At 43.0% G+C, this 25,032-nt stretch overlaps 1 protein-coding gene across 1 annotated transcript in view; it reads right to left on the minus strand.

The window, feature by feature from the left end:
* DCHS2 (dachsous cadherin-related 2) overlaps positions 1 to 25,032 on the minus strand; it is a 190,054-nt gene that overhangs the window by 92,821 nt on the left and 72,201 nt on the right. The window contains exon 3 of the mRNA XM_025185469.2: positions 16,259 to 16,490. Coding sequence (XP_025041254.2) covers positions 16,259 to 16,490 — 232 coding nt within the window. The remainder of the gene's footprint in view (positions 1 to 16,258; positions 16,491 to 25,032) is intronic.

Raw genomic sequence — 25,032 nt, forward strand, 5'->3', positions numbered from 1 at the left:
GTCCCTGGGTTACGTACAAGATAGGGACTGTAGGTTTGTTCTTAAGTTGAATTTGTATGTAAGTCGGAACTGGTACATATTGTAGGGGAAACTCTAGCCAAACATTTCTCCAGAGTTCAGTTTTATTCTCCCACATCTCACTTCCCTCAGTCCTTTATTCTCAAGCTGAGGTGTCTGCTGAGAAAAGCCGCTCCCTGGTCTGCTGGGGAGGGGGGGGCTAGCTTCGCGTCTCCCTGGTCTGCTGGGGGGAAGCAGCTAGTGCGGGGTTGCCTCACCCCGTTTGTAAGTAGGGATCCGATGTAAGTCGGATCCATGTAACCCGGGGACTGCCTGTACTGTGACTTTCAGGCACAAATTTGTATTATGAGTAATACGGAGCTGTACTTCCTGCCTCCTAGAATAGCCCCACTGCTATACTCCTGGGGATGCAGCAGAGGGATAGTGATATGGTCTCTGCCTACTCTCTGACCCATTTAGGGAGCCATATGCCTCTGGGACAAGCATGTCCTACACTACTTTGAGCACTGGAATTTGACTGAACTTGATAGGCTACATGGATCCATTGAAGGAAATCTCCTTGTACCTCTCCTACCCCCAGTTCATTTGCACAGTTGCCAGTCACAATCTAGTGCCAGAGGACTAGAACGTGGCCAGATATCCATTTACGCTTCAGTTAGCTTTCTGAATTTGGGTTCTGAGCCTACTGTGAGGCACATGTGTGTTATGAAACATCCTGAATGCAATGGTAAATCATTTTCTGTTCTAGAGTCCAGCCTATCCACAGGACAGTCTGGTGTCTCTCAGAGAAAGTGTATAAGCCTCATCAAAGAAACAGTAGCTCAGTCTGCCCAACATCACTTCATAGAGTGACACTATTCCCTGCCTAATGAGTCACAGACTCCATTAGGCTTTAGCCTGCTCCAACTACAATCATGTTCTAGCCCTGTCCTTGCTCCTTCCCCACTACACTTTTGCTTTGTTCTGAACCTGCTGCTGATTCTGACCACTGGCACCAATTCCTGCCCTGGCATGACACCACACCAACCACTAGGCATGACTGCCATTGCTACATCCATTTGGCCTGATCCTCCACATTTCAGTTTCTAATACCTATTCACTAAACACTCTGAATTCCACCAAAATTTTCTCTTCCACAAACTTTTATAAATATTTAAAAGTGAGGAAAAATAAATACTAACATTTAAATTTAACTGTTTCATGGACCTACTATAACCCCCTCACACAAAATGTTCGACATCAATACATCACAATCATTTAGCAGAGATTTCAATTGCTAGTTCAAAGTCTATTCAAATTTGTATGTTTGCTTTCCAATGAAAGTTATCTTGGAGATTGCAATGCCAACATGAAATGGTGCTAATTTGTCTTAAAGTTACCGGGCCAACTTAATCAGATTTTATACAAAACTGTGTAATCTGTTCTTGGCAGGGTCTTCCAGTGAGCACTCCTGCAGTGGAGGCCAAAATCACTTTAATCTATAAATCTTGGAGAACTGGAACTGCTGTATTCCTTCTCTTTTTGTCACTCAGACACAATATAATAAACTTAAAACAAATAGTCTGGTAGCACTTTAAAGACTAACAAAACATGTAGATGATATCATGAGCTTTCATGCGCACTCATGATACCATCTACATGTTTTGTTAGTCTTTAAAGTGTTACCAGACTACCCCTCTGAAGCTTTTGAACATAATATGTGAGATATGAGAGCTGAAACCAAGGGATAGGAAATAAGATATGAGTTAAGATGTGTGTGTCAGAGAAAGAAAAAAGTACAGCCATATAATATATTAAGAATAATTTAAAAAGGTATAGAAAATAAGAGAGTATATTTTAAAGCCTCTATATAAAACTGTACTACATGTAGATGTGGTCGCCTCATCTCAAGATATGTTGATTGGCATTGGAAAAAATTCAGAAAAGGGCAACAAAAAATGATTAGGGGGTTTGGATTGGGTCCCATACGAAGAGAGATTAAAAAGACTTAGACTTTTCAGCTTAGAAAAGAGGAGACTAAGGGGAGACACCATAGAGGTCTATAAAATCATGACTGGTGTGGAAAAAGTGAAGAAGAAAACTTATTTACTTATTCCCATAATATAAGAAATAGAGGTCACCAAATGAAATTAATAGCAGGTTTAAAACAAACAAAAGGAAGTTTGTGTTCACTCAATACACAGTCAACCTCTGGAACTCCTTGCCAGAGGATGTGGTGAAGGCTAAGACCTTAACAGGGTTAAAAAAAAGAGCCAGATAGATTCATGGAGGTTAGGTCCATCAATGGCTAGTAGCCAGGATGGGTAGGAATGGTGTCCCTAGCCTCTGTTTCTCTGGAGGTGAGTAACAGGGGAGGGATAAAATTGTGTTCCCTCCCTCTGGGGCATCTGATATTGGCCACTGTCAGCACACAGGATCTTGGGTTGGATGGACTGTTGGTCTGACCAAGTATGGCCGTTCTTATGTTCTAATCTTATGATTTGAACGCATCTGACCCATGATTTATTACATTTTGGGTTGGAAGCTAAGTTCCCTCTAACTTGCATAACAAATCCCATGCAAAGGTCAGGGTGGGTTCCTAGAGCCACCTCTGGTCGCTAGCCCCAGCACAGATTTGAGGAGAGAGGGTGCCTCCCGGTTCTGCCTGCAGCTGCTTCCTGACACCCAACCCAGAGCTGCCATTACCAGGGGACAGATGCCCCTTCCACAGCCCCCGCCCCCCTTAGCCTTTCCTAGACCTGCACTGGATGAGGGACAGGCACCCCTTTTCCAGCTGTGCCCACTGGAGTTGTAGTGGCTGTGGAAAGAGATGGTTGGGGACAGTCCTTTTCCTGGGATAACCTGCACATTGAACCCTTCATTCTCAGCCCAACACCTCCCAGACAGAGCCCTTGCATCCCTATCCTCTGTCCCAACCCGGAGACCTTTATCCCCAGACTCACCCCAGAGCCTGCACTCCTCAACTGGAGCCTTCACACTCCTCTACCCCAACCCTGTGCTCCAGGTATGAGTCCCCTCCTACAGTCAGAACCCCTTGCCCCTCACACATAACCTCCATATTGATGCACATAAAATTAATTCTGCTCAGGTGTGGGAAAAATTAGAGGGAACACTGGTTGGCAATACTGAAGATATATGGATTATTTTCCTTCTTGTGTACTATATAGTTCCATAAAACTCTCCTTTGTCATGATGCCTATAAAATATTTGACAAGAGGTAGGCAGCCAGAATGCAGAAACATCTGCTCATCATGACAATCAGTATCATATCATACTTTCTGAGGCAGGAACTGTCTTTGTATTATGTATATGTAAGCACAATGAGGCAATACTTGTGATTTGGTCCTAGGTGCTACATCAGTAAAAATAAATACATTCATAAATAATATGTAGCTGTTTATTACTGTTTTCTCCATTGTGCACCTTTGCATTTTTAAAGATGTCTGATTGTGCCAGCAAGAACAGCAGCCATTTAGTGAGGCACAATAATGCAGCATGTTGCAGAAGAGACACAATATACAGTCTCCTGGAGATAGATTAAAGGGAACAGAACTATAACACAGAAGTCATTCAGAGGTTGTTCTCAATATGGAAAAAAAATTAGGGAACAAACTTCTAAACAAGTCTTGAACAGGCAACCAAAAGTACTCAAAGCACAGGATAATGGAGTATGCTGGAATCCAGGCTTATGATGAACTGCAAATCTCCTAGATGGAAACACTGCTCTCCTATGTATTCCTATGGCAAGGAAACAGTCATGTACATTTTCAAAAACAAGAGCAGAGACTTTCAAGCTTACTGCCATGGCTCCTGGACTGCAAAATCATTTCACCTGGTCAGCAAGACATTAGACATGGTCAGTGCTTTCTGATTGCTTAACTTATTGCATTTCTCCAAAAGCATTTCTGTTTAAATCAACAATGTTTTCATTAAAAGAGCTTTGTGAACTGTCAGGCTTGCAGATGCTAAAATAGCTCTCAGCACTAAACCTGACAAAAATTCCACTGCCATGGCAACTAGAGACTATATTTTGTTCAAGATGCTCTACAAAGAGAGGCACAGAGACAGACACTGAAGCAGAAGCCCAATCCTGCTCTGATGCCCACTATTCTCCTCTGTGACAGTCCAATATCATGAAAGAATGCCAGTCAGCCATTCATAAAATGCTGAAAACTGGAAACCACTCTTTAGGATACCTTAGATCTATAAAATTGGCTCTGGAGCACGAGTTAATGTGCAATTTTGCTCCATCTCTGTACCCATTGACTAGGAGGATAAGTCCAATACCACCCGACTAAAAGAGAGAAAAAAGCAAAACTTGCTGGTTGTTTATGTAATACTTGGATTATGGTCTAATTGCCTATATTATTTCATATATTATATGGGAGAAGCATGCTGAATGATGATATTTTGCACTTGCTAAGGGCATGTATATTTTACATTTTTTGTACAAGCAGTTTCTGATGATATACTTTTTCTTCTTTTTGCTAAGTCAGGCCACATGAGCGGCTTCTTGCAGAACAAACAGCTGTGGCAATGGAATGGCTGCTGCATCTGCCATCTGGTAAAACTGTAATTCATAGGTAACACCCAGTGCATTTCAAGATATTTTGTAGAACAGTTTGTAGTGTGTTGTAGTTCAATGCATTACAAATACACTTGACACCCCATCACTGCACTACAGAATCTTCAGCAAATCATGCACGAGGGCTGGCACAGTGTATTTTTTCAGGCTATTCTGCAAACCATTCTGATCCTACAGTCTAATCCCGTGTTCTTTACTGTTCCCAGTCTTAGTCTTTTCTATAGCTGAGACTGATAATCAAGTTCAGTTGTATGACATTTTGTGGCAGTTTTGTGATGGAGGTAACTAACCATTAATGACTAGATGGAGGCCACCCACCCATTCTTCCTTTGTGACCTAACGTGCTAACTTACTGTCACACTCAGTCCCTGGATTTTTCAGTGTTGTACATACGCTATCAATTACTTATGCAAAATAGAAGAAAGCAACATTGAAGGGGTTGTAGTAAAAAAAAAAAGTGGCCTTAGAACATTCCAAAATAAATCATTCCTAATTTTAAATCTGTTTTTACTCAACTGAACCCCTTCATGTGTGTAGCAATTTTACTTTATTGCATACCATATAAAGTGCCAGGAGTAGTTTAAAATTAAGTGAACTAATCTTTCCTATAATAAATTATAGTATGAAAATATCATTACCAGTCATAAAAAGCTCTACTTTCTTTAAAAGAAGTACACACCCTACTTTTACTTTGATGTCTACAATCTGGCACATACTAAACACTATGTAATAATTAGTACTTGTAATAAGCAAAACTCAGAATTTCTTTCCCACAGCAATTTTTCATATTCTGACATTTTACCAAAAAAAAAAAAAATCCAATTAAAAATGTCAGAATAATCCACTTACATATTTTTAACTGAAACAAAATTTTTGACACTCTCTAGTTGACAAATTTTATTCTGGTGTGAGGAACTAAATCTCAATGTTTCACTTTGAGTCCATTCAACATTAAACTGTATTTGCCTAAGATAGTGCAGAAATTCATGGTAGTTGTAGTTCAAGTGCTTCATGCCTTTATTCTTTTTTTTTGAACCAGCTGTTTGGCTGGACTTCTCCCATGATGCACCAGAGCAATGTTACTCACATGATTCACCATGTAGCTCAGTCAGAGGGAGGTTGTCAATAGCAAGGAGTTCAAATCACAGACGAGAATGAGGGAGTGAAGTACACATCTGTGGACTTAGGTAAATGTAGCTATTTTATTTCAATATTCTCACAGGTTCTTCTCTTTTTTTGTGAAAAAAATGAGCATTTTCCCACAAAAAAATCCAATTTTTCAACCTACTGAAATAAACAATAAGACTCCCAAAAACAGTGAAAGTAGTTCTGGTAAAACCTAAAAATCCAAAGAAGATGAAGATTAGCTTATGTTGAGAATACAAAAGAATGCAAATTTTTGACTGTGTGCTTTTATTTAGCTTTCTTGATGTAGGTCTTATATGTAGAATGTAGTTGTAGTCTGTTAGTGCCAGGATATTAGAAAGACAACACGAGTAAGGCAATATCTTTTATTGGACCAACTTCTGTTGGTGAGATAGACAAGTTTCTCTTTTCTTGAAAAGAAGTTACTCATCTTCATGCAGTAATGATGGTTCTTCAAGATGTGTCCCCATGGGTGCTCCACTGTTGGTGTCAGGCTCGTCCTGGTGCCGCAGATCGGAGACTTGCAATAGCCATGCTCAGCCAGACTACGCATGCGCGGTCAGCATCTCGCGCCGTTTGCGCCCTTTGTCCATTGTGCGCGGTCCGGCTCCTGCCAGTTCCTCTCACCCGCTTGATCATCTATAATGAGAAAAAGAGAAAACCAAGATTCCAGAGCGGGGAGGAAGGAGGGTCATGGAGCATCCATGGGGACACATCTCGAAGAACCATCCTTACTGGACAAAGGTGAGTAACTTCTTCTTCTTTGAGTGGTCCCCGTGGGTGCTTCACTGTTGGTGACTATGGAGCAGTACCCCAGTCCAGAAAGTGAGCTATGGAATCAAGGCTTCTGATACAGTGGAAGTACTGCTATAGCCGAGGAGTCGGAAGCAAATTGATGTATGATTGCATAATGCTTCATGAAGGTGACATTGGAGGACCATGTCGCTGCTCGGCAAATGTCACGGAATGGGACTCTTCTTAGAAAAGCTGTAAATGTAGCCAATGTTCTTGTCAAACGGGCTTCAGGTTGAGATGGACGCTTCTTATTGCAGATGGAATAACAGGTAGTAATACAAGAAATTATGAGCTTCACAATATGTTGGGAGGATAAGGCCTGGCCCCTGCAACGATCCGCAAGTGATATTATCAGACCGTCTGTCTTGCGAAAGCCTCGCGTCCTGTTGATGTAAAAAGCAAGGGCTCAGCGTATGGCCAGTGTATGGAGGATTGCTTCCCACGACAAAGTATGAAGTTTGGGATAAAAGGAAGGAAGAACAATTGGCTCGTTGATGTTGATGTGAAAGTTGGCTAACTCTGTGCCGACATGGCTAATAAAAAGAGGAACTTGATTGTAAGTAAGTGCAGTGACGTTGTAGCCATCGGGTTAAATGGAGGACATGTTGGGGTGTCCAGCACTAAGTCCAGATTCTAAGAGTGCGGTGGGGGCCTTCATGGTGGGTTAAGATTTGTGAGCCCCTTCAAAAACCTCTTGGTTATGGGAAAATAATGACCCACCTTCCACGATGTGATGGAATGCATTGATTGCCACTAAATGTACCCTCAAGGAGGCTATGGAGAGCCCTGCTTGTTGCAGATGCAGGATATAATTGAATATACGATGTAAAGGTGAAGCGTGTAGGTCTATATTACACTATGCTTTAAATCTAGTCCACTTAGTCAGGTAAGTGGCTCGCATGGAATCCTTCCTGATATGCAGTAGGACGGGTTTAACTTGCTTTGAACAGAGGTTTTCAGATGCCCGGAACCAACTAGTAGCCAAGCAGTCAGGTGCAGGATTTCGGGTCTTGGATGAAGCAGAGAGCCGATCTCTTGAGTGAGCAGGTCTGGTAGTGGGGGGGAAGACGGTATGATGGTTGTACGGACATTTGGTGAAATATTGGATACCATGGCTGTTGAGCCCAGGAAGGTGCTATAAGAATCACCCGGGATGCGTCCATGTCGATTTTCTCTAGGACCCTGGGTACAAGGACAACCGGTGAAAAGGCGAAGAGTAAGGACGTTCCCCAATGAAAGAGAAAGGCGTCTCCCATGGACTGATGGCCGATTCCTGCTCTGGAGCAATACTTCAGGCATTTCGCATTGCTGAGAGTTGTAAATAGGTCTATCAGAGGAAACCCCCAACGACGGAAGATGCGGTGAAGAATATTGGTCCGGATCTCCCACTCGTGGTCGCGAGGGAAATGTCTGCTGAAGGAATCCGCAATGGCATTATTGGCACCAGGTAAGTACAAAGCTGTGAGTACAATGTCGTTGAGGATGCACCCGTCCCATAAGCGGACCGCCTCCGCACAGAGGGATCGAGACCGAACCCCCCATTGCCTGTTGACATAGTACATTGTTGCGACGTTGTCTGTGAGCACCCTGGTCATTGTCCCTATTATGTGGGATCTGAAATGTCTGCAGGCGTGAAGAATTGCTCTGAGCTTGAGGATGTTGACGTAGAGCAACATTTCTGCTTCGGACCAGCACCCCTGAACTGTTAAATTGCCCATGTGAGCACCCCAACTGGTGAGGGAAGCATCTGTAGTTATCTGCTTTGACAGTTGAGAACGGTGGAAAGGGATACCTGCCATGAGATTTTCTGGCTCAGTCCACCAATGGAGGGACCTTCGGACATGTTGCGGTAGAACTACCAGTTTGTGCATGCTGTATTTTGCTGGGATGTAAACGGATGCCAGCCAATGCTGGAGTCAACGAAAATGTAACCTTGCATGCTGAACCACGAAGGTGGTAGCTGCCATGTGACCCATTAATTGTTGAGAAACGTATGCAGGAAGAGTTGACGCACGCAGCAGGGTGTTTATTAATTCAAGGATTGCCTTGAATTGTTCAACAGGTAAGTATGCATGTGCTGAGATCGAGTTGAGTTGTGCCCCTATGAAATTCAGAGTCTGAGCTGGCTCTACTGAAGATTTTTGCACATTTATGATGAGTCTGAGGGACTCGAAAGTCTGTCTCATTACTGCTACCATTTGGCGTATCTCTGAACATGTGCGACCTCTGATAAGGCAATCATCTAGACAGGGAAAAATCATAACACTTACTCTGCGAAGGTGGGCTGCAGCTACTGCTAGGGTTTTGGAAAACACCCTAGGGGCAGATGTGAGACCGAAAAGAAGCACCCTGTACTGGAAGTGCTCGTCTCCTACTACAAATTGAGGAAATCGTCTGTGTGCCACACATATTGCAATGTGGAAATAAGTGTCCTGTAAGTAGAGGACCGCGAACCAATCTCTCTTGTTCAGCGACGGTATAATAATGGTTAGGGTCACCATGTTGAAACGTTGTTTCCAAGGGTATCAGTTTAGCTTTCGTAGTTCAAGAATAGGTCTCCATCCTCTGGGTTTTTTTGGTAGTGAGGAAATATTGAGAATAAAACCCTTTTCCCCGGAACTTGTGGGGTACTCTCTCTATGGCTCCAATGGCGAGAAGATGATGGATCTCCTGTTTCAACAGGTCCTCGTGAGAGGGGTCCCTAAAGAGGGACAGGGTGGGTGGGGTAGTTGGAGGAATGGAAGTGAACAGGATGATAAGACTGGATGCTATGATTTCTAAGACCCATCGGTCCGAGATGATGCTGGCCCACTGGTGATAGCGTGGTCTTCAGCGATAGTGAAAGAGAAAGGGTGCGTTGCACTCTGTGCTGACAACAGAAGGTATGTGCGCATCCTTGATGAAGCAGTCTAATCTGCTGCTTTGAGGAAGGCTGGTTGGACGAGCGGGTGGGCTGGGGGCGCTTTCACTGTGGTCACTGTCTGAACCGCAGCTGGTCAAAGGTGCGATGTTGTCTATGGAATGAATAATCGCACCTCTTTTGATAGGTATAGCATTGTTTACGCCTATAGGGAGGCGTATACATCCCCAGCGTGCAAAGAATCATACGAGAATCCTTTCCTGAATGAAGGACCTCATCTGTCTTGGTGGCAAAAAGTTTCTGCTTGTCATATGGGAGATTTTCTACTTTATTCTGGAGCTATATAGGAACTCCCGTAGACAACAGCCATGAGGATTCTCCTCATGGGAATCCCTGTAGCAGTGGTGCCTTCAGTCGTATCTGCTACATCCAGGGCGATCTGGAGTGAAGCTCTACATGAGGCGTATCCTTCCTGTACCACCGATTATAAAAGTGGTCTTTTAGCCTACAGAAGGTGTTGCATAAGGTCCGCCAACTTTGAATAATTGTCAAAATTATGGTTTGAAAGAAGGGCAGCATAATTTGTGATATGCAACAACGTGTATGACGAATATACTTTTCTATAGATGTCTAGTTTTTTGTTATCTCCGTCAGGGAGGATGTTCCTGTATTGCAGCGCTTTGGTCCTGTGTTGGGCCGCATCGACCACCACTGAATTAAGCTAGGGGTGATTGAACAGGAACTCCAACCCTTTCGAGGGCACAAAGTACTTTTTTATCAGCCCTTTTGCTCATTGGTGATGCAGATGATGGAGTCTGCCAGATCTCTTCCGCAGCCTCCATGATCACCTCATCGATAGGGAGCGCGATCCTACCCAGGTGCTGCGGATGTAGATTTTTCAACAGACTATGTTGTTTTGGCTGAATCTCCCCTACCTGCACCTCTTGGCTCTCCAGAATGCGTTTAAAAAGATCCTAAAATTGTTTCAGGTCATCGGGCAGAGAGACATCACCTTGGATTACCGCCTCATCTGGTGAAGATGATGAGTGGTCCGTTGGCGATGTATCTGGCTGAGGATCTTCTGCTTTGGACAACTGTCCTTCTTTAGTCTGACTGTTCCGGCTGGATCGTAGGACTTTGTGGAAGTGGTGGAGGTGAGTGTCGTTGTTGCGATTCGGAGGGCAAAGACTGTACACTGGCTGCCGCGCTCTGTGAAACAAGGTTTACCTGCGCCAGTCGACAAAGGCTTCCTTGTCGACAGTGGCACGTCCAGACTGCCCGGATCTGCCAACAAACAGCTGATCATCAGCTGGTTGGCAGAGCGCGGCAGCCATTTAAATTTAAATGAAGCCACGATTATTTAAATCGCAGCTTCATTTCCCTCTGCTGATCAGCCTAATCTACATGGCTCCATCGACGGAGCCATGTAGTTTAGACACACCCTTAAAGTCGACAGCTTTTAATTGCCTGTTCAGCCATGCCTATAAACATACCAGACATCTGTGATGCTGACAGACCAGCTCAGGCCAAAGCCACCGGCCAATTCACTTCTGTGTGAATACAAGTTAACTGTAGTACATGTTGTACTTCCAAAATCCAGCACTCTCTGGTCCAGCAACATCCCTATTCTGGCAGAACCATGGATGCTCCTGGACCGGAGAGCACAGGAGCTGAGAGACAGGAGGGGCCAGCTGGGCTGGGCATCAGGGTCAGCAGCCCAGATGGGAACAGCACAGGACAGGGGCCAGAGCCCTGCAGCAGCCTCTGTGAGTACAGGACCGAGGCCGGAACCCCATGGAAGCATGGGGCTGGAGCCTCACAGCTTCCCCTGGTGGTGCAGAGCCAGGGATGGGGCTGCACGGGGCCAAGGTCAGAGCCCTGCAGCTTCCCACAGCTTTCCCCAGCTGTCTGGGGCTGGGGCTAGGGCTGGGGCTGGGGCTGGGACCGGGACTGTGTGGGGTTGGGGCTGTATGGGGCCGGGATCAGAGCCCTGCAGCTTCCCACAGCTGCGCGGGGCCAGGGTCGGAGCTCTTGGCTACACAAGACCAGAGGCCTGCTGCAGGAGCCAGAGCCCATGCCACCTAGGGAGCCAGCAGTAGCTGGGCAAGCAGCCGAGCCAGACTGGGGGTGACGGTGAGGGTGAGGCAGGAGCGGGTGATGAACTTGAGGCAGCCTGCCAGCAGCGGGTTATGAACTTGAGGGCCAATGGCAGGAGACCTTCCCTGGTCTGGCAAATTCTCTTGTTCTGGACTGATCAGGTGCTGACAATGCCAGACTAGGGAGGTTCAACCTGTAGTAAATATTCAGGCCAATTCACTTGTGATAGCAGATATTAAAAGAGATGTTAATTGTATTTTTCCACCTAGCTATATATTGTTGTTTTCTATTATATTACATTTACATTAAACAAGCCCCATAAATTATATTTATATTATGTACATTCCTGTAATTAGATAACACTAGATAAAAGGGTTTAGTATGTGACTGAGTTCAGGTGTTCAGTTCATGGAAACCAGTGAAATACCCTCTTGTTTGTTATTACAAATACTTGAATGAATGGATAACCATTTAATTAAATTACTCAAAGAAGTCTTGAAAACTAACAATGAACGACCTAAGAACTGTAAAAGCAAATGCTAAGTGTAAAAGCGGTCATGGAGAGAGTAAAAATCGGGCTGTTTCTACACTTCAAATGTCGAGACACCCTCTTGATTAATCAAATTACCCGCAATTTAACATCCCTAACTGGAATATGTATACGGGCAGTCCCCGGGTTACGTACAAGATAGGGACTGTAGGTTTGTTCTTAAGTTGAATTTGTATGTAAGTCGGAACTGGCATCCAGATTCAGCCGCTGTTGAAACTGACCAGCAGCAGCTGAATCGAACACGCCTGGGGCAGAGCAGCTGGGGTGCTGCTGGGTTGGTCCAACAGCGCCCCACCTCGGCGCTGTGGGACCAACCTGGCAGCCCCCCAGCTGCTCTACCCCAGGCGTCGGCGAGAAAAGCGTGGTCTGCTGGGGGAAGGCAGGCGCACTAGCTGCGCCCCCCCCCAGCAGACCAGGGAGACGCGGAGCGGCTTTTCTCACCATGGAGGACGCGGGCGGCGGGACCGCCGCGGCGCGTCTCGGCGGTCTGCTGGGGGGGTACACAGCTAGTGCGGGGTTCCCTCACCCCGTTCGTAAGTAGGAATCCGACATAAGTCGGATCCACATAACCCAGGGACTGCCTGTATGTGACTGCCTAATGAAAAACTCTTGTTCCATCTGATATAGAAAAACCACACAGTGAACCTGAATCAGAGCCCAATGAAATAAATGTTGTTTTCCAATTGACTTCAACAGGTTATGCATCAGGCCCAACTTGATTCAATTTCTGGTCAATTGCTATGAACAATAGATCATGAAGATTTCTTACACTGTGAACATACTTTGCTTACTGTGTGAAACATGGTTTTGGTAATACAATGATATAGTTTCCTTAGCAAAGCCATAGTTGGCAGGAAGTGATATTCAGTAAGCAGAGATTTTGTAATTCCCTTATCCATTATTTTTTTCAGAAAATAGAAAGAAAAATTTATTTTTTGGCAAGTGCAATAAATCCTGAATATAGCAATTCGAGATCGTGTGTTATTGTAGCTTAGCTCAACTCAGGAGCAAACACATTATGTACACTGTACAATAAAAATCTCATTTGGCCTGGAGAACAGCTTCTTCTGGTACATGAGTTTTGTTATACTACCATAATTCTCAGATAGTAAAAAATTTGGATTTAGTAATATCTTTTCCTACAACTGAAAATGCCATTGTCTGTCTCACGTACATATCAAAGAAAACAAAACTACTTAAGGACTAACAAAATAAATCAGAGAGAGACAGTTAACTGTCTTGCCTGATCCATGAACACATTTCCAACAATTGCAGTTATCACTTAGAAATTAAGAAATTGATTAGTAAAATAAATACACAAGAAGCTTCAACCCCAACCATTAAAATACCCATACAACTTTGTCATCTCCTTAATCCCTTCTTTGCAAAGTGAAAAAAAATCAAAATGAGATGGGACTTGCCATGTTAAAAATCCACAATATTGTATGATTTACAAGCCAAAAATAGTGACTTCAAGGGAAAGTCCACAGTGAAAGCTAGAAAAATGACCTCCTTTAAGTATGTTTTCAAATAGCTTTTGGGAGAGGAGAAATTGTACAAGTTTGCATCTCCTCCCCATTCCCACTACACAAGTTCTATTTGTGACAGTCTCTATAGATCTTCTCCCCATGACACTAGGTCTCCCTCCAATATCGGAAGCAGAGGAGAGATTCTTACAAAAAAGTAAAATGCTAAGTGCATCTGGTCATTTTCCCACCTCTTAGAAAATGAGGAAGAGAAGGAACTCAGTCTTTGTGCTGTCATAGAGCAAGCCACAGAATTTGCTTCAGATTCGTACTAGCAATCAACTTCCATAGCTACTTAACACAAGAAGATCACAGAATTTCTGGGAAGTGGTGTAACAATCTCAGGGGCTCTTGTCACTTATCATCAATAGTCTAAAAACAGTTTCTGCTTTCCTGTAATTCTACACACTGCTTCAGGTGGACAGAAAGAAGGCAAAAGGAAAAAAAGCATATATACACCATGTGTTCCCCCCACTTTTTTTAAACCAAAAATGACACATCGGCATTAATATTAATAGATTAAAATAAAACAGCCAGATATCATGAGGTCTGATTAAATGCAATTAGATGTCAAGTGCTATAAGGTAGGAAATAGTGTCTTCAACACAAATGGTTTTTCATTTATAAGTGCCAGCAATAACGACCTCAGGTTATTTCATTAAAATTTTGGTCTCTGTTTGATAAAATATCATTATAGTTCCACAAGATACTGATGACATAGGTGTTCCTCATGTTTAAAAATGACATTTACTTTATACAAAGCATCCAAACTGGAAAAATCAGGATAACGGGCCACAATTGAAGGGAGAAGAAGCCTTTGAGAAAGGAGTATTACAAAGCTATTTCTTCTTGAGTAACCTACAGGGGCTCTCTCTGACAAGGCCACTGATGCAGTTTTGAAACAATCAGTTAAATGATTATAGAGATCTAGTTCCCTGATTATTGATTGACCTACATATTTTTGGCATCCATAATGCCCCAGGAGGGACTGATTTGACAAGCAGTTAAGGTCCACAGTTAAAGTAAATTATGAAATAGCCAAGATAAATGGACCAACATCCTAAAAAGATTAGTTTCTTCTGTTCATCAGAATATTTTAGGTGTTATGTCACAGGATGCAAATAGGCATTATTTTGGGAGAACAGAGTATTTCCTTATGATGATTTCCATGCCAAACAACTAACACACACACACACCCTAACAAAATTATTAAAACATATGAAATAATTCCCTATGTCTAAGTTAACTAATCTTAAATGGCAGTCAATCAAGATATAATATTGATGATCAGGATGCATTCCTGGAAGGATACGTACACTAAATTTCAAGTTGAACTGTACACTTCTGGTTTAGTTCCCAAATATTACAAGCAAATATTGAAAGATCAGTATACTTAGGGCAATGGTTAGCGCTCCTAGTGTTTAATACATTAGGCACTGGAGAATTTGCCAGGGTTACCAACCCCTCCCCCCCAAACAAACAAACCCTAAAAACCATGAGGGATTGCTGTTTTGGCAGTGGTAAAAGAGTGAGTTCTATGAAGGCAAGGTATATTTAAAGTGTCTTAGAAATAATTAATCCTGACTTGCATTCACCCTATCAAGAATGTCCTCTTGCCTTTGCTTTCACTACAAATATGATTCAAGGCCCCCAGATGTGGGTTTCAAACTATTCCCTCAAGCTAGAATGGGGGAGACTGTCAGGTCAAGAAGTAAGGAGCAGGAAAGGACACTCACGAAGCTGACAGCTGAATTCAAGCCAAGACATGGAATTAGAAGTGAGAGCAATTGGTGGGTAACAAAGACTGTCAGTATGCAGGGAAATGTGTTGTGGCATACCTTGAAAGGCTATGAGGAAGGGTCTTATTTGATAGATGGAGGGAGCAGAAGGCTGGATGAGAGGGCTCCTTGTTGGTGCAGTGAGAGACTGTGTCTCAGTAAAAATCACTCGAGGTAAGTCTTTATTATCTTAAGCATTAACATAATGTATGAAGTGTATATCGTAAGCATGGCAGAAATGCATCACAGGTTGCACCTCTATAAACCGGGACTCTCTAGTTTGGCAACATCCATGGTGATGTTCCAGGATCAGAGAGTCTCACCATGGGTTGAGGGAGGGGAGGATAGGCGGAGCATGGCTCCCTGCCTGCGTGGGAGGGAAGTACAGCATGATGCAGCAGGACTGGAAGCCTGGCGCGTGGCCCAGCTGTGTCGGGGGGAGGAGCCAGAAAGCCCAGTAGGTAGGGCTTACTGGGCAGGCTAGGGTGGGGGGAACAAGGCTGGTCACAGGGGAGCCAGAAATGACCTCACCTGGGCCTGCAAAATTCCTCATCTGGGACCAGTAAGGTCCCAAGGGTACCAGACCAGGGAAGTCCAACCTGTAATTTCCAATTTAAAATGCTAAAAAAAATTGCATCAGCTGCTATGAGACACATTCTAGAGCTCTATTTATTCCAGCAGATGTAAAGCTCACTTAACATTTGCTCACAACACAAACCAACAAAAAATAAACCAAAAAAATATACAATACAAACAAGCCAAAAATATCTTCCACATATGGCACAGGGTCTAACACCTGATTTTATGACTTGAGTCTAAATAAGGAAATCAAACTTCAAAGAAAAATGTGACAGAGTGTGTTAGATTTTCTTACAATTTCTGGCTCTCACATGTATACTGTACCTGAAGTAGTATCCACTGTGAAAAGGGAAGAAAATTCTCCTGGAACCAGCTCATATGTCACAACTCCATATATCCCTGAATCCCTGTCTGTGGCAATGACATTGATGATCTCTGTTCCTGGGTGTGTTTGACTACTGATGCTTGTCACATAGCTGGGTGGGTTGAAAATAGGTTGATTATCATTAATGTCCTGTATCTCAATTCGAACAAAAGCCTGGGCACTCAGCCCACCCTATTGAATAAAGCAGAAAACAACAAAAATCAAAGTCAGCTGCATTTAAACAAATACCTGCCTCAATGCATTGCTAGAATATTAAACAATCTACAATGAAATTGGACAACTAAACATTTGTTAAAACTATGTAAATGCACCAATAAAAGCCAGAAAATTGAGCTTAGAGGATTAACAGTATTTTTAATGCAATTCCACTGTGCCAGCTAGTTAAGTATACAAAAGGGGGATATTCTTCCACGGAGCAAGACGTGGGTTAAGTATAAAACTTGTTAACACTAACAGAGCTATCCATGTAAATCTCTTGTACATCCATGCACATAGGATTTCACAGTCAACCCCAATGATGCTTTTTATGGTTTTACAGATAAAGGCACGTTCTTCTTCATATGCCTCTAGCACAGTGGTTCTCAAACTTTTTGGCCTGTGGCCCACCTTGTTCAATGCAGACCTTTCTGTGGACCACAAGCCAAGTACCCATGAGGACAAAATGGTGCAGGCAAGGGTGGGGGATCTCATCAGGAAGTAAGGTGCAGGAGCGGAGTATCGGTAGAAGGAAGGGAGAGGATTATTCTAAGAGGGGTGGGCGAGATTCTGTGGCCTGCACGGTGCAGGGGGTCAGACTAGATGATCATAATGGTCCCTTCTGACCTTAAAGTCTATGAGTCTATGAGTCTATGAGGAGCAGGATGGAGGAGTGTGGGGTCTGTGATTCTGGCCAATGGAAGAAGCAGGGAAAGCCTTCGGGTGAGCAGTTTCCTGCGCTGCCATTCCTCTAGTTGGGGGGAGGAGTAGCAGTGCATGAAGCCACTTACTGCCCCTGCCAGCCAGATCTGTCTCACAGTCTCACTCCCCCACACAAAGCGGGAAGCCTATCCTGGCACTCCAGCCTCATGGGCGGATGGGGGTGGGAGTGCTAACGCAGGCTCCCCGCAGCCCACGTGCAAGACCATTGTGGACCACTAGTGAACCACTACTTCAGCACTTTAACAAATTGTATTAGCATTAGGGCCCATTTCCTCAATAGACTAGCTTAGTGGACAACACACTTTCAGGCAGTTCTGACAATGCATCCAATACCCATATACATACACATACACACACACACACACAGGTCCTTGGGTACTCAGAAGTACAATGGGATCAAATTCTGCAGCAGTAGCCTCTGTATTCCATTCCCTACTTTCCATGGCAACATTAATTTAGTCTACTGACATGCAATACTATCCATTCTCATTTCTCACACAAAACACAGACAATTATGGCTCATAGTTAAAAATATTCACTGATGTAAAATTAATTCATAAGTATGTTTGAGCATATTTTTTCACTGTGTTATCCCAGAAGCCTGACTCTACATACTGGGCCTTGACTCTTCTTTCCTCCCTGTGTGCTTGGGAGAAATGGGGGAAAGTGAGCCTAGTGGCTGTTATTACAAACTCATCTCCTCAGCTACTTAAGAATAGGACTTCTATGCTGTTCTCCTTTCGACATTCACTTCTGCTTCTCATTCATCCTGGATAGAAGCCAGTCTCTCACACTGTCTCCACAGAACATACAAAGAGCATGCACCAGTTATTAACTCAACATTGTGAGGAAGGCCAAACAGAAAACAGCAGCTGCAGGCCTGCATGAGCAAGGCAAAACTACAGGAAAATGGTAATACGGCAAATTCCATAGCAAAAATATTGAATTTTGTGCCATCTTGGAAAAAATGAATTGTGTAGCTGCAGAATCATGTGCACATATCAAAATGAATTGTGTAGCTGCAGAATCATGTGCACATATCAAAGCTGAGTAAGTAATTATAGAAACTACACACACACACACACACACACACACACAAATTGGATACTGGCATGAACAACGTAATTTTGAATTTATACATGCTCTCACATGTAAATACTTATGCAACTTAGTTTAAATGTATGAGGAAAATAAAGAATACCAGAATAAAATAATGAAAAGATTACTTATTTGCAGTAGCCTTACAACAGACCCAATCCTGAGCTCACAAATGAAGGATAAAGAGGTGGAGATTAGGTTGAAAATTGAATCTGTATCCTTCACCTATTTGGTGCTCTGGAGTATTTTAGGAGGGTGGGGAGGAGCCAGGAGGAGGACAAAAATAATGAAAAGGGAGCAAAGGTGGGAAGATGTTAAAAACAGCAAACTATTAGTATTAGTTTTAAACCACTTGACCCAATCTGTAGTCTTGACTGCTAAGAAAAAATGAAGACATCTCACTCTCCACTCTAACTAATTCATTTTCAGGACTTAAACTGGAAAAAACTTTTTTGGGGTTGGGGAAGGTCCATTCTGAAATATTTTTTTAAAAGGTGGGTCATGAGATGGGGGAGTATATGGCTGGTCTGCCTCACTCCTTTCTATCCTTGTGCTAACCACTGTTGTTTAAAAGCCAGTATCTCCTTTTTCTCAAGTATATCTATTAGACAAAAGTGAAGAGAGGTTCTGCTAATGTGACCATCCAGTGTAATGGATAACATGCAACCCTTCTGTGTTCTGATGTGGTAGAATTTATTTAAGATTACTCTGTCAGTGGTAATTTTTTTAAAGACCCCTAGCAACTGTAAACAAAAGGCTACTATTTCTAACCACATGAATACGCTCCTTTATCTGTTCAGAGACAAGCATGACATTTGATTATCCACGAAATTTAAAGACTGATTTAAGCACGCTCATTGTTGAAAGAAAATTACATTTGTTAAAACATATTACAAAGAAACAGGAGAACAGGTTGTTCATTTTGCCTTTGTATTCTAGAAATACTGCTCATATAACTTTATGTCTCTTGAATACTTAAATAACCTTATAACTACAATTGTGCTGATTAATGAAATGGCAATAAAGTTTGGTACAAGTCACATTGTTGTGATTCTGAAATTGTGACCTGTCAAATAAATAATGAACATGATATATTACTACAGAGTTGAAATTACCAAAACTGGAGACTATCTTTTCCCTAGTAACAGCCAATCTGCCTAAAACCATAAAACTAACAATATACCTCTTAAAGTAATTTTCATATATAAATAATACTACCTTCTTGACCTCAGAAATTACACTGCTTAACAAATACCTACCATTTTATTTAGAACAGCTGCATTTTTGTTGTTAACATTGTTGGACTGCATAAGAATCTGACAAGATTTCTATTACAGCCTCCAACTTTCTGAGAGAGAGATTGCCACTAAAATATTACTCCAAACTGAAAGGCTATATATAGGTTTTCAAGACTTGAACATAGATTTTATTTTCTTTGAAATACATTTATGCAATTTTTAAGTTATAACGCTATAGTAGTTTAATGAAGGAACAGAATTATCCATTGATTTCAAAAGCTTTAATTTCAATGGGAATTTTGCCTCTGCATACTATAGTAATTGCTGTAATTAAATATGAAAGAGAAGAACAATAGTAGACATTACATGTAATTCTAAAACAAAAGAAAAAGACATCAAGTCTCTATACACAACACATAGTAAGAAAACCATTTAGCCTTTCAGCAGAATCATCACACTTTCACTGGAATCCATCAAGGAGCACTGGGAAAGTTTGAAATATTGAACTGATCCAACGGCTTTTGCTGTTTGCTTTAAAATTAACTACTGTCATTCAGTCAATATTATTATAAGGGCTTTTCATAGACATTTCTATTATATATAATTAGGATGGTCACTTAATCACAGAGTTAATTCATACAATTAAATTTAAAAAATTACTTCTAACTAAAAAGCTTAATCATAATTACAATTTTAATTGAACTGTTAAACAATAGAATACAAAAGCCAATTGAAATGTACTACATTTCATTCAAAAATAAATTAAATGAATATCTGAAAATGTAGAAAACATCCAAAAATATTTAAATAAATGAGTCTATTATTGTTTAACAGCATGATTATTCGTGCAATTAATCACAATTTTAAATTGCTTTGCAGCCCTATATATTATACTTTATACACAACTGTCTGTAATAGTTCAGAAGACATCATTGCATTTTATTATGTAAATGACTCCCTTTTAATATTGTGTCCAAGTGTCATATATAATCATTAGTTTAGGTACATTTTAACTTATCAGGTAAACAATGTATGTTTTATAATGTTTACCAGTATCTTATGAATTTGGTAATTTGAGGCTTAATCCTCAACTCCTTTTTGAGATAAAGCTCCCAATAAAATCGTTGTTTCAGAAATATTATTTTGGCATGAGAAAACAGTGGACAGATAAGCCACAAATTATTAAAAATGACCTGATTAAAAATTGTCACAGGTACAAATTTATCCCACAGTATGTCAAATGCAGTATGTCAGGTAAACAATATGCCTTGAAGGCAATTTTATACAATTAAGGAAATAATACAAACTGTATTTCTAAAGTTCCCAAATAGACAGTAACAATATCCAACATTGTTCTTTTTAGTGTTTTGTGTGGATCCTGACAAATAGATCAGAATATGCTAAACATAATGCTCATTCATTTTTTCCCTTAAGATTTAAGTTTTAAGATTTATCTCTCAATTGCATTTACTTCTAATTTTCAAAAGATTGTGCTTAATAGCAAAAGTATTTACAATTTCTTTTTCATAAATAACAAAACAGACCATTTTGAGTGGATAGAGGGATAATCATTTCTGAGAACAACTCAATTGTCACCATAATCAGTTATGTAACTACACCTTCATAGTAAGCAGATGTGCTTGCATATGTAATTAGAAGTGATTTCTTTAAAAACACTGTGCTTGAAATGTTTTGTCTTTGTCTCTCCAAATGCAATTTCTGCAGAACAGATTTGATTTTTAAACTTTTTAAAAAATACAGGCAAAAGGGCTAGTCTTTTCAATCGTTCAGCGGAACAAGCATTTTAAATAAAATAGAATGACAGAACCAATTATATTGGCACTAAATTAAGAAGTGTAAAAAAAAGGTTAATTACTTTTTGTAACTGTTGTTCTTCAAGATGTGCTACTTGTGTCCATTCCATGTAGGTGTGCGTGTGCTGCATGCATGTGTCGTCGGAAGATTTTCCCTTAGCAGTATCCGTTAAGCCAACAGGGGACCCCCCCTGGAATGGAACCGCTATCTCAGCTAATATATACCCCTGCTGGCCCTCCACCCCCTCAGAGTTCCTTCTTACCAGACTAATCCGAAGAAGGGGAAGTGGGTGAGATTTGGAATTGACATGAGCAATGTATCTTGAAGAACAACAGTTATGAAAGGCAAGTAACCTTGTTTTCTCTGAGTTATTGCTCATTTCCATTCCATGCAGGTGACTCCAAAGCAAAAACCCCAGGAGGCAGGATCGGAGTTCTCTAACTTTCAACTGAAGAGAGGACAGCCCTACCCAAGACTGCGTCCTCCCTAGGCTGATGGGCCAAGGCATAATGATTTGCAAAAGTGTGGACCGAAGACCATGTGGCAGCCCTACAAATGTCTGGAATAGGGACCTGAGTCACAATGGTTGTAGAGGAGGCCTGTGCCCTAGTAGAGTGAGCTGCGAGGGGAGGAGTTAGCACTCTGGCCAGCTCATAACACTCCTTGATACAGGATGTGATCCACAAAGAAATCCTCTGTGCGGAGACCAGCTGCCCCTTCAACCATTCCGCAATTGCTATAAACGGCTGAAGGGACTTATGGAAGGGCTCTGTCCAATCTAAATGAAACGCTAAAGTTCGGATACACATCTGGCCGAAGTGATAGCCACCAGGAAAGACACTTTTCAGGAAAGGTGCGACAGTGAATATGTTGCTTGGGGCTCAAAGGGAGGGCCCATGAGTCTGGTCAGAACCAGGTTAAGGTCCTGCTGAGGGACCAGACGACAGAGATGTGGATAAAGCCTGTCCAATCCCTTCAGGAGCCAATAGACCACTGGGTCCATGAAGAGTGTCTTGCCCTGTGAGCCCAGATGAAATGCTGTGATGGCTGCTAGGTGCACCTTAATTGACAAGGAGGATTGGATTCTGAGGTCCGGTAAGTAATCCAGGATCAGCAGGACCTGGACATTCATAGGTGATACCACTTTCTGGGTAGACCAGACAGAGAAATGCTTCCACTTAGTCAAGTAGTTCGTCCTAGTGGAAGGTTTTCTACTTCCTAACAGTATCTCCTGCACCCACTCCGAGCACTGCAGATCCGCTGTTTTCAGCCATGGAGCTTCCAGGGCATCAGGTACAGGGACTGCAGGTTCAGGTGGCAGAGCCTGTCAAAGTCCTGCATTATCACATCCGGGTCCAACAGGAGGGCTATCTACCTCTCATAACATAGGCTCAGCAGGAACATGAACCAATACTGTCTGGGCCATGAGAGCACAATGAGAATTAGACAGGCCCTGAACTCCTGAAGCTGCAGGAGCACCTTGCATACCAGTGGGAAGGGCAGAAACACAAAAAGCAGCCCCTTGTAATAATGAGTGCATCTTGCAGTGATCCCCGACCCAGCCCCATGAGGGAGCAGAACCTGGGACACTTCGGGTATGGCTAGACTACATGGCTCCATTGACGAAGCCATGTAGATGAGTTTACTAGACATAGCAAAATGAAGCAGCGATTTAAATAATCGCCACTTCATTTACATCAAAATGGCCGCTGTGCTGTGCCGATCAGCTGATTGTCGGCACAGCACAGTAGTCTAGACTGGGATCAGCCGACCCCAGAACCCTTTGTCAGATCCCCACCAGCACCAGACACAACTGTAGAGGGCACATGTGAAACCTGGCATGCAAGCAGCCATGTGTTCCAGCAGACGCGTGCAGTTTATGGACATGACCATTAGGAACACCCATATGGTTACAACAGCTTCTCTGACAGCCAGAAAACGTGACCTGGGCAGGGAGGCCAAGGTTGAGATGGAGTCCAGCTGACGCGGAGTTTTCCTGAACTCTATGACCTGAGTGGGGAGCAGGATATACTTGGCCACATTCGGTAGAAAAACCAGTTCCCAGAAGAGTTCTCATACCAGGGCAATGTGGGCCAGCAGCTGATCCAACGAGGGGCTCTGGATGAGCCAGTCGTCCAGGTAAGGGAACACTTGGACGCCCTGCTTTCTCAGGATGGCAGCAACTATGGCCATATACTTCATGAACCTCTGAGGGGCTGCAGAAAGGCCAATGGGGAGGGTCATAAACTGGCATTGGTCCAGGCCAACCATAAAGCAGAGGAACCATCTATGGTGAGGGGCAATGGAAATATGGAAGTAGGTGTCTTTTAGATCAAGGGCAGCATACCCATCTCCAGGATTTAGGTATGCGATGATGGACATCAGGGTCACCATCTTGAACCTGACCTTGGAGACTGAGGCATTGAGTTCCCTGAGGTCTAGAATGGGTCAAAACCCCACTTTTACCTTGGGAACCAGGAAGTACCGGGAGTAAAAACCCTAACCCATGAACTCTTGGGGGACCACTTTGGATGTCCCCACTCTTAGGAGCTGCAGCACCTCCTCCCAGAAGAGATACTTCTGAGAGGGGGTCCCTAAAGAGGGAACAGGCAAGGGGATGGGTGGGTGAAAGGAAAGGGATAGAATATCCCCTCCCCACCATCTTTAGGACCCATTGGTCTGAGGGAATGGACTCCCAGGCATGGTGGAAGGTGAATAAACAGACAATCCTGGAACTGGAAGGAGGAGGCTGGTAGGCTGTCCCTCAGGCATATCCTCAAAATCCTTAACAGGGCCCCAAGAGCTTGCTGGAGGGACCCCGGCTCTGATCCAAGGCAGGGAGGGAACAGCACCTATTATTCCTTCTGTCCCCATTTCTCCCTCTACAGTGGGAAGTCCACTCATGCCCTTTTGTGCGGACATAGAGGGGTTCCTACCCAGGAGAGAATGTCTCTGGGGAGCTGGGGTGTGAAGTATCTTTTTTTGGGGGGAAGTATCTTTAAGGCCGTGCAGATGCTGATCAGTCTGTTCAGAGAACAGGGACGGCCCTTCAAAGGAGAGGCCCTTAATAGTAGCCTGGAGCTCAGGAGGGATGCCAGATCCCTGCAGCCATGAGCTGCAGCGCAAGACCAGTCCCATGGCCAGGGTGCAGGCCACTGCATCCATGGCGTCTAGGGCAGGTTGTAGGGCAGCTTGGGAAATTAGCCTGCCCTCCTCCAAAAGGAACCTACAGATTGGGAGTCCCTGGTGAGCAGTTCACTGAACTTCTCCATAGCAGCCCGTATATTATACACGTAACAACTCATCAGGACCTGCTAATTCACTATGCAGAGCTATAAGCTTCCTGGGGCATAGGTCTTCCTGCCCAAGAGGTCCATCTTTTTGGCATCCCTATTTTTTGGCATAGCACTCGGTTGGCCTTGCCTCTTGCTCTGGTTTACTGCCTGGACAACCATGGATCCTGGGGGCAGGTGGGCAAAGAGGTGTTTGTTCCCCTCCTGCAGTACAAAGTACCTCCACTTGACCTTTTTATTGATCGGAAGACTAGAAGCTGGGGTTTACCAGAGGGCCTTCATGAACTTCGTTATGATCTTGTTGATGGGTAACTCTGGTGGGGGTGTTGGATTGGAGAATGATAACCGTAG

This window comes from Pelodiscus sinensis, chromosome 5 (assembly GCF_049634645.1).
Source record: "Pelodiscus sinensis isolate JC-2024 chromosome 5, ASM4963464v1, whole genome shotgun sequence".
NCBI lineage: Eukaryota > Metazoa > Chordata > Testudines > Trionychidae > Pelodiscus > Pelodiscus sinensis.